This window comes from Centroberyx gerrardi, chromosome 12 (genome assembly GCF_048128805.1).
Source record: "Centroberyx gerrardi isolate f3 chromosome 12, fCenGer3.hap1.cur.20231027, whole genome shotgun sequence".
NCBI lineage: Eukaryota > Metazoa > Chordata > Actinopteri > Beryciformes > Berycidae > Centroberyx > Centroberyx gerrardi.
Genome location: NC_136008.1, coordinates 10,454,580 through 10,465,332, shown reverse-complemented (window position 1 = coordinate 10,465,332; position 10,753 = coordinate 10,454,580). Strand labels below are relative to the sequence as shown.

The window sequence follows — 10,753 nt, the reverse complement described above, 5'->3', positions numbered from 1 at the left end:
CCTGCTGGATTCTTGAGTCATTTGAATGGGAGTGAATGGAAGTGAATGGAAAAAAGAAAGTAAAGATTACGTCCTCTACAACACAGCTTTGAGATTTATGAGAACGGTATTGTGATGTGCGACAGGAAGAGCTGATCTTATCCTGACTAAGCCGGCAGAGCATATTCGGTGGAATCTGTGTCGGCTTCCCAGGAAAAGCCTCCCTCGACTCAATATGCCCGGGCGCGGGAATGCTGGGAAACATTTCGGAGATATGTCTTCTGAGGAAAACCTGCCACAGGGCATGAAGGAGTGGGTAGACTGTGTGTGTGTGTGTGTGTGTGTGTGTGTGTGTGTGTGTGTGTGTGAGAGAGTGTAGTGTAGAAGCTCTCCTGATAGTGGTTCTATTTTGGAGAGACTTGTGCCGCGGAGACATTTCTTAGTTATCTGCTGCTCCCAGCCCCGAGGAGGTGAGAGACAGGTCTGCATCCATTCTCAGTGTGATCAAACTGAGCTGCCAAAGAGAGGGAGAGGGAGTAGGCGTGGCCACCTCCGCAGAGACACACAGACACACACACACACACACAGACACACACACACAATAGAGAAGACAAAACGCTTGGATGTGCATTTGTTAATGTGGTAATTGTTCCACGGCAATAATTGCTGTAGTGGAGCCTGCCGATAATTACATTGTACACAGTGACACATCGGTGCACAAACAAGTTGATTGACTGAAGCTAAAATTGCCTGCAAAAAAAAAAAAAAAAAAAAAAAGCCACACTCCCACCATCACTAAGCATAGACGCACAAAGGCACACACACACACACACACACACACACACACACACACACAAAGTGAACAAACATGGCAGACCTCCTCTTGTGCATTCCACACATTTCTCTCTATCACTCAAGGACATGTTTATCCTTCTCTCTCCTCCAAATTACAGGGTAGAGAAAAAGAGGGATCGGGGGGAGAGAGAGAGAGAGGGAGGGAGGGAGAGAGGGATGGGCTGGGGAGGGAGGGAGAGAAGATGGGTTCAGGTGTTCACGAACAGCTGGTCTCCAAATGAAAAAAGGAGGGAGTGGGCGGGAGGACAGAGAGAGAGAGAGAGAGAGAGAGAGAGAGAGAGAGAGAATGAGGGGGTGTATTAAAAGACTAAAGATTAATATTTCCTGAGAGATGTGCAGAATAATTGATGGAGAGACGGCTTTATACGATGATTGACATTATAAAAAAGATGAGACGGCCTTGTGCACAGTTGGACGGGGGAAACACACACTGCATTGTGTGTACTGTACACACACACTCACACTGAAACAGTGGATGAGAGATTGGCAAACACAGCAGGCTCACTGGCCAGGGATCTGCGACACACCATGATATCTTGCAAATACAGGACCAAATACGCAAGCTTGCACGCTTACACAAACACACACACACACACACACACACTGAGCACAACAGGCTGTGTACAGTAGCACAGATCTGTCGGCAAACAAAGCCTTCTGGCTGCTGCTCTTCAAATCCGGACACGAATTGAGTGAACAATATCAAAGCAATCTGTATTATCTCAAAGGGGACATAGATACATGAACAATGTACTGCAAACACATTTTTCTTCCTCATTTCGTTGTGCTTGTAAATGGTTTTGTAGCCCAAGGCTACAAGATAGCTGAGTATTGAAAAATAAGTCTTTGTATGAAGCTCCACTGGCCCAAAAAGAAAATGAGAATGAAAATGGGGATCGGATGTTTTGCTGTAGATTGGCCGTCTGTAAAGTGCTGCATTATGTTTCTCTGTGAAAAGCTCCTGAGGCTTTTGCAATGAAGAGACTCTGACCTATGTGGTATATTATAGATATTGTATAAACTAAACGTGAAAAAACGAACATTGGTGATACCAGAAAAATAAGTAGCCGTTTTGGAACTGCTTAATCTGTACCCGTTTGTAAAATCCCAGTTTATGATCCACTTGAAGAGAAACGGCTTTGAAAATATCCATTGTTTTTTTTTTATTCTTTATTGTTCTCCTTCACATTATTATTATAACACTGTTTCATTTTACCTTGGAAATCACCCGGTGCTCTTACCATAAAAACTGTTAGTGTTGTCATCATTACCCGTCAAATCTCCTAAGAGGTACATTTTCTCAGAGCCATGTATAGCCATGATAGATATTCTATAGGCTTTGGCACCCTCTGCAGGCTTTAACAAGCACCACCAAATTAAATCACTGATGTCCAATGTGGGAGATCTAGCTTTGTGCAGACAGATTTGTACATCCACTTCCTTCAAAAGGGAGCTACAAAGTGCATGAAATATTACATAAAACGGTCCAAGCTGAAGATCAAATACATGGTGAAAACTATATTTTAGGGCAGAGTGAAGTTTTATATTCGCCCATCAAATCATGTCCACCTTTGAAGCTACTTAAATGTGTGGCAAGATAAATCAGGGATACCTCAAGCAGGCTTATATGCCTAGTTCAAATATTTAATAGCACAGTTAACCCCCTGCACAGCTCCTCCTGTGCCATTCCAAGCTTCCAATTAGCTTGAGATACAGTAAAATAAAGTGAGTGTATTTGATCCATGCTACTAACATGTTAAGCTGGTTTAATAGCTTGTTGTTGGCTGTACAGGTCTCTAGGTGGCACTGTGGCCCTGGCTCAAAGGGCTAAATCATGACATCATACCATACCAACGAGGGAACTGTCCACTCAGTGAGTCACTTATGGAAATGTAATCATCTGCCTTTGTTACATGAACAGCTATTTTTCAGTGGGTTGTCATGGCATCGTGATTAATCTGGACAAACCACACACTTGATATATGAATGCACAGCTACAGGAACAAAAGATTAGCCGTGAAGCCGGAGGAAGAGGCATCATGGCCGTGGAGAGCCGTCGGGCTGGTGAATGAGAGGGTGCGCTGGCTCATTGATTGAACAGCTCCCAAGAAGCTTTTTCAAGTTACTTCTTTATGCAACGGCACCCTGTGGTTAAGCTTTTGTTGATTAGATGATATGATAAGCTAAGTCTATGCAGGCTCAGAGCATATAAAAAAAAAAAACAACAACCCAAAGACGAGTAAAACGGTCACTCGCTGCCCTTTTAAGGTGAATGACATTCAAACCAGACAGCTAGAAATGAGCTAAGGGCGATTCATACCACCAGCTTCCTTTTCTCCCATCAAGCCTGGTTCCCAGACATTCTGCTGTTATAAAAGGAAAGGAACTTATCAGGTCAAGTACCTCACTCTCCTCTCCATTTTCCCTCTCTTGCCAATAAATTTGGCTAAACAGCTTGGACAAGGCCAAATGAAATCCGAGCCCAACAAAGATTCAGCCTTTCAAGCAATTTCTTAAGAGTGAGACAAGGTGAGCAGAGTACTTCAACATATTGAACAGACCATTAGCATCCTTGTCAGGTTCACCTTGATTTCCCACACAATGAGGTTAAAAAACAAAACGAGTAGACAGCATTTGACTTTCTCCAAAAAGATTTATTATTAAACAGTTTTCTTGTTTGCAGCTGCAACCTGTGGAAACAAAAAAAAACAACAACAACAACAAAACATTAATTCAGATGTATTCAAAAGTTTCTCCGTTGTAGGGGGGGAGAGATGCTAAAGTTGAGTTAATATCTCAATGGAGTCACAACACTAACAGCTTGGGGAAATTGTTTTCAATGTTCCAACTGCTGCCAAAACACCATGCATGTTCTACTGACAGCACATGGCAGGAACCTTGCTTGCAGGGGAAAAAGCATCAATTTCTTAAAAAGCCATCAGAAACTACAACACACAAGGGGGATAGGGAGGGGGTAGGGGAGCCAAGCGAAGTGCTTCTCGCCAGCTTTGTACAGCAGGCAGGCGGGGCTGGGCCCAGGTCTGCTCATCTGCATACTGCTCATTAGCATGGGTAAACAAGGAGAAAACTGGTGCCATACGGCGGGCTTGCCAAGCATGAAATTCCCTCCTCATGTTTACCCCCTTTACCCTTGGATTATCACACCGCTGCCGCCTCTCTCCTGATTTTTGACAAGACACAACTGGCATTTGTTTTTTAGTGAAGGCGAACAGACAATTCCAGCAGCGCGCCACACAAGACAGACAAGTCACTTGGCCTCCACAGACACTTTGGCAGAAGAAAACTTGCCCAAGGACAACTGTTTTCAAAGGCTTGCATGCTACAGTGACACTGGGGCGGTGTACTCCCATAACATAGACAAGGTGTTGCATCAAAGCAGAGAGATGATATTTTTGTGATGAAACATGCTTTGGGGCACCACCTTGAGTGGCTCTGCACTTCAGATAAAAAGGCAGACAGTATCACAGACGCAGGCGGGCAGAGAAAACAACCTTTGCCTGGCCAGCATGAGGCTGGAATATGACATTCATTCAACAGCTGGGGAGTCTGAAATTGAAGCATTTGAGTTGTAGCTCTGGGCTACGCCAGGCTGCAGCAGATTCCACAGCTCTCAAGGAACACAGATACGGTTTCAAGAACAGTGGGTAGTCGACTCCCCTTTATTTTTTTGTTAGTGAGACAGTAGGAAGACTGTGACTGGGGGGAGACAGGAGAACTCCAGAGGGTCTTATCTAGGGATGTGACAGGCAGATATCAAAGATTGGACTCAATCAATGCATATTTTGATTCATCCCTACGCTCCATTTACACCAATCTTTGTAAAAAAACGTGTGTGGCAGCTGTAAACAGCAGTCACCCACCACTACTTACAGCAGTGAGGTGCATGGTATGGTAGGAGGTGAGTCACACCATCATGTGTGCAGTGTGGAATTATTTTAAATTGCAGACAGACAGCAGGCTAACAGCTATGTGGGCAGCCAAACTGTCAGAGACAGAGGATTTGACGGATAGATTTCTGTCATTTGGGTTGTTTTGAAACGTCAGCATGGTGGGAAGAAGTACAGCAAGGAGAAAACATGTCGAGAAGGCTTTGCTCATAACGGTGCTACTTCAAAGAAAAAAAAAGAAACTATACAGTAAAATTCAATAATAAAAAAAAAACTTAAAAAAAATGTACAATCATCCCAACATTATACCAGGGTTTCTCCGTTTTATCTTTTTTGTAATCCTTTGACGACAAGTCGTAGCCTACAACAACACTGTATACACTGCACTGTCTGTGTTCGCTGCCATTTGTTTCCCAAAGCAAACGCCTCTAATTGGCTGAACGGATGTTGATGAATCAGTCTGTGCAGACAAAAAAAAATCTATTCTATTGAACTTTCTGTCCATCAAAATGGATAGAAATGTGACAGAGACAGACTCAGCCCTGTCAGGACAACCGACAGCTCTCATCGAAAATTACTTGAAATCAAAGTACATGGATAGACACAAAGGATCGGTGTGGCCACCTCCTGCTTGCAATGCAAGTATTTCAAGGGGTGGCAGCAACAGAGCTGCTTTCAGTGTTAGTGTAATGGAAAGGTATTAAGCTTATCTTTCCTCGCTTGTTTGGTTTTAGTGATTTTAGATCCATCAGAGTGATGCTTGTAGCACGCAGCTGTTTAATCGTTTAAAAAAAAAAATCTAATGACAAAAATATTGGATCAGGGCTCAGTATCAGCAGATACTCTGTATTAAATGACTCGGATCGGACACAAAAAAAAGTCAATTGGGACATCCCTAGACTTAGCCACTGCATCTGGGCACAGATCCCAGCTACTTCTAGCAATGACTAGATAGCAAAGACTGGAGAGTTTCTCACCTGGCCAGCAATTCTGTCCAGGTCTCTGGTTCCCTGGGCGGTTAGTCTGCGACCACTGAGGGGAAGAGAGGACATGGAAGATCAAGACATTGAAATGAACATAACACAGCACATCAACCTGGTCAAAAATCACTACACATAATGACCATGTCTTCAATAACTACTTCTATATGCCCCATTGATCACAATATTGCAGTCAGGAAAAACCATTGATCAATTCCCCAATCCAAAACACATTGGCAAAAATCACTCACCATCAACATTGAAACAAGGGCCAATAAAAAAATGAAATTCCATTTTCCTGCTCACTTGAACTGAACAAAAACTGTGCCAATGAATTAGTCCACTTGCTACAGAGTGATTAAATCTTTTACAGTGGCTCTCACAGTAAAATCTTGATCACGAATTTACAGGTCTCACAGTTACCCCCCTGAAACTAACGAGTCTATTTTACATCATAGTTCTGTTACGATGTGACTGCCAAGAGGAAATTGTAGACTGTCCATGACTGAATATTAGAAGTGTGTTTGGGGTTGTTATAGTCCCATCAGTGCACCCTTTCACAAATGTGGGGCAACTGGTCAACTCGCATTTCAACCTCAAAACAAAACACTAGATCAAGCCAATGCTCACTTGTTTCGCCTCTGATGTTTTCTAGTCACACACATGCAATCAGCAGTACATAGTGATCAGTTCTGACTTGGAGGATAGAGATGGGACACCTATGTCCCAACATGAGGCTACGGTTACATGTCCATTGAGAACCTCTTCTCTGCGCTAGCTTATTTTGAAAGGATCCACTGAGCACTAAAAGCTTAGCATGTGTGCAGAGACCTTACCATTAAAAAAATTGTCAATATTACTTAGCAATAAAAGCCATGCCAGCGCCTCCAAGCATTTAGTCAATTTTCTAGCTTAAAAGTAAATAAATAAAAAAGGTGTCTAGTGGACACAAGGGATAAGGGACTCACCCGTTGGGATCCTTCTCTACCATCTTGAGCAGCTCGAGGGCCTGCAGCACCTTGCGGGCCACATTCTTGGATCCTACGCTGAAGTGAGCAGGGCAAACGCCGTTCCTCTTGCGACCTCCATAGATCTTGGTCATGGAGCCCACACCAGCACCCCCACGGAGGTACAGGTGGCGGACTGTGGATGCTGAGGGGGCAGGAGAGATGAGGGTGTTAATTTCAGTTAGCCTGACAACAGCCTCGCAACTCATTACACTGGGAATCCCCCCTCCAACCTGGAGATGCTGGTTAGGTAAGTGGGTGTGTGAACACAGCAGAAATTCTGGACAAGGGAAATGAATGAGAAGTGCTTTAGTCTCCGACAACTACTGTGAAACTGCCCATGGGCAAGCCATTGAACCCCTAAGCTGCACCAGCGCAGCTAGCCAGTAACCAAAAGTACAAAATGGAGTTGTATGGAGCAGCACTGAGTAGTGAGTCTACACTGCAACCACACCTTAGTCAACCAGCCCGTTAAAAACTGAGCTGTTGTAAGGCATTATAACGGCCTCTGCCTCAAAACAAAATTAGCCCCATCTTCCCTCATGGACTGAAGACTTGAAGCACCTTGTGTCATCTCTCCTCCAAAATCATATCCCCTCTTCTACTGCAATTACTCAAAACATCCCCTTTGTCCCTCCATAGCTCTTATTTAATTTACTTTCCAAGCACTTAAAAGAGGCTAAATCATCATTCTATGGGCGCAGGAATATTGTCAGAATTATGGCCCTTGGCCAGGTACTTTTTACTGTAGGCTGCTTTAAATTTTTGTAATCTAGGAATTGAAGGTTCTTCTACTTTTGCTCTCACTACTTGTACTTTCAGCAGGCCATCAATCATTCCTAGAGGTGGCAGGCAACATTCTTACCAAGAGTAACTGTAAAGGCAAACTCAGCCAATTCTAACAAATCCCAGTAAATGAAGTTGAGGGCCAACAACAGCTTCCCCAACACCAGTAGTTGCGGAAATGGAGAGGTGGACAGAGTTTTTACCTATGCCCCAATGTTAAATTCCATGACTTTCCATAACCGAGTCAAAGCACATGACAAATTTTCATTCGTTCCTGTTAATATTTTTCAGCAAAGTTACACCAGTCAACAGTGTGGTTTCAACTATAGCCAGACCGGCTGTGGACAAACCAGTTGAAAAACAGCATATAATGCAACAAATGTGTGAAATAAGTTGCAAACTACATACTGGTATATTCCTGCAATGTGACCCATTAGTTACATTCTCAAATAATCCAAAACGTCCCCGCAAATCAAACTGTTCCTGACTTTCCCTGTCTGGAATACATCTCTCAAAACTCCAGGACCAGTGGGACCCCTGAGTGTAGAAAGACCTACCAGCTCTGATGTAGAACCAGTTCTCATCACTGGGGGCCAGCTCCTTGTGCTTAGCCAGCTTGACAAGGTCCACCCAATCTGGCACCTTCAGCTTTCCTGACCTGAGTAGAGAAGGATGGTGTCAGTATACTGGAACCATAGCAGGGCCGATTACTAGCATTTTGTTAGCGTGTATTGTACAGTTTTCCAGTAAGGCATGAGCACATTCTTTAAAAATTGAATACAACTCATGAGTATTGAGGTATTGGCAAGAGTAGGAAAACCAAGTCCACTGAAAACTGTACAACACTCAGTCCAGCTATATTCAGTTTTGTATTATTATTTACCAGAATGCTGAGCAAAAACTGCATTGTGGCACATCTACTGACTACTACTCACTTCTTCAGGAAGGCTGCCAGGGCACGGACAAACTCCTGCTGATTGACGTCTTTCACTGTGACACCTGGCATCTGCGGAAAACACGGGAAAGCACATCACAATTTAATTCATGCGCGCCAGTTATTTTATGTTGACAATAGGAAATGAGCTGGTACTCAAATTAATTCTCTTCACAGTTTCTATGTCGCCCATCGCATGGACATGGTTACAGTGCGAATAGACGGCATCACTTGGCTTGGGGTTTCTTATCCGACTGCAATGTGTGTGGATGACTGACCCACTCAACTCAATTCATCTAGCCAAGGGATACAGTACTTACCGACCATTAAAAGACCGGCCAATTTAACAATCCAACTAGTTCGCCAACACTTACGGCTGTTACATGTGCAGCACCTCTACACGCTATCAAACCGGCATGAGCTCCGCAAGTATGAAGCTAGGCGACATTAGCTACCACGAATTGCTTCAGGATAGCCCTAACATGTCGTGAACCCCATGGATATTGGACAACCGACATTCGATCATACCACACTTACCTATAAACGATAATTATTTTGGTCAAAATACACACAATTGATTTATCAATAAACGAAATGCAAAAAAGGGACGGCTAGCAGGCCTCAACGCGGTAGCATGGGGGCAGCCATTACTGATAGCATTGGAGTATGAGCGCAACAAGCGAGACAAAATCTCTTTAAAAGCTACTAAATATGTGTACACACTCAAGTAAAGTCGCATGCACTTGTTAATAAATATGTAATAGTCCACCCGGTCAGATTTCGAGAGTGAATGGTGACGCTTTTACCCTATTTTTCGTAAAATACTTGAGGGAAGGGAAATATCCATTTACCTTGCTTGTGGACAGCGAAGGGAAGAGGGTGGAACGGGGTTTCCAACCCATGTTAAAACGGGCAAATCTCGTTCCTTTACGCGAGACCGCAGCGTTGTTTTTTCAACCGATTCCACTCATCACAGTCTACAGACAAATCAGAAACTAGTCAGATTTTCTAAAAGCAGATTGCAAAGAGACTGGAGGAGACGCACGTAGCAACTATTTTATTTAATATAACTGAACCGGAAATTTATATTTTTTTGTGATCTGATAATATGGAGATGGATGATGATGTAGCGTATTAAATCTTACAAAATAGTGAAAAGTTTTATATTTATCATATAGGCCTAATGGACCATATAACATACAGAAATGGATATCCACCCAAATACATCATTCACTTCATTCTGATCTTGGACAGTTCAGTCTAGGTTTGTGAATGAAAAAATAAATAAATAGTCATCAGAAAAAAAACATAAATATTTATCATTGAAAAGTTCATAAAAGTATTTCACAGTTTAATTGTTTGTAGTTTCAAAGAGATGTTTTGTACATATAAAAATGTACACAGTAGTTTACAATGTATGCAAGACTTTTTACAATCAAAATTTAAAAAAATAATTCAAGTAATTCAAAGGGAACTGATGACCGGTGTTTGTGCACCATAAAGTAGTTCCAAAAGGCTGCTGGGTTTCTTCTTCTGATGCACAAAATACATACATTTATTATTGATGTCTTTCAATTTAGAAATAAAGGCATTGTTTAGATTTATATTATGGAGAATTTCCAGATGAATCTCTCTAGCTTTATTGGAAATATAAAATTTATAAGGGAGGAGCCATGACCTATTCCAAATGATATCCATAACTATGGAATTCCAGAAATATTTGCTTCTGGGAATGACTGATTTATTATGGAGCACCTCTCTCACCTGCTCGGTGCCACATCTAAAGTCAGAAATATCTAGACTGTGAATCTAGAAAATGTGGCTTTTGCACCATAATGTTTTCCACTATCATGTTTGAGTGAGTCATTATGATTCTAATTGTGTAATTCAACCCCGCTCCTCCTCATGTTTTTAGCTCCATCCACAATTAAGTTTGCACCACGAGATTTGACAATGCAGCTATTGTCAAGTTAGTGATTAATTTGTTAATCTATGTTCTTGATTTGCATTGTGGACGCATTTGTATGAATGTGTGCCCCTGCAACTGTTTTGGGCTCAGTATGCCCCTGCCTGATGCTCTGCGCCATTTGCAGACAATGGGAGGCTGACACTGTGGACACAGAGACAGTGCCAAGGGCGGTTTCTGTGGGAATATGGACACATTTTCCAGTCCATAACTGTCAGCCCTACAATAAAGCTCATTTGCATGTAAAAACTCAAGTAAACATTCTGAGCACACAAACTCAGTTTTCACTTCATTTTCAGTGTAGAGAACATTTTCAGAGTAGCTCAAGGCTTTGTCTC

The 10,753-nt window shown here is 42.6% G+C and overlaps 1 protein-coding gene across 1 annotated transcript; it reads right to left on the bottom strand.

Moving 5' to 3' along the window:
* Positions 1-3,467: 3,467 nt before the first annotated feature.
* rps19 (ribosomal protein S19) lies at positions 3,468-9,342 on the bottom strand. The gene is made up of 6 exons (XM_071908506.1): positions 9,301-9,342; positions 8,451-8,521; positions 8,073-8,173; positions 6,691-6,874; positions 5,720-5,774; positions 3,468-3,524 (listed from the first exon to the last, which is right to left on the bottom strand). Exons 2-6 carry the CDS (start codon positions 8,519-8,521, stop codon positions 3,495-3,497), a joined length of 441 nt encoding a protein of 146 aa, XP_071764607.1. The 5' UTR covers positions 9,301-9,342; the 3' UTR covers positions 3,468-3,494.
* Positions 9,343-10,753: the final 1,411 nt, after the last annotated feature.

Excerpts from the sequence above, each read along its gene's own strand:
- rps19 (XM_071908506.1), bottom strand. The coding sequence starts at position 8,521 with ATGCCAGGTGTCACAGTGAAAGACGTCAATCAGCAGGAGTTTGTCCGT. Across the intron at positions 8,174-8,450 it reads CTGGCAGCCTTCCTGAAGAA|GTCAGGAAAGCTGAAGGTGC; the intron begins GTGAGTAGTAGT and ends TTCTCTACTCAG. Across the intron at positions 3,525-5,719 it reads TGGACAGAATTGCTGGCCAG|GTTGCAGCTGCAAACAAGAA; the intron begins GTGAGAAACTCT and ends TTGTTTCCACAG.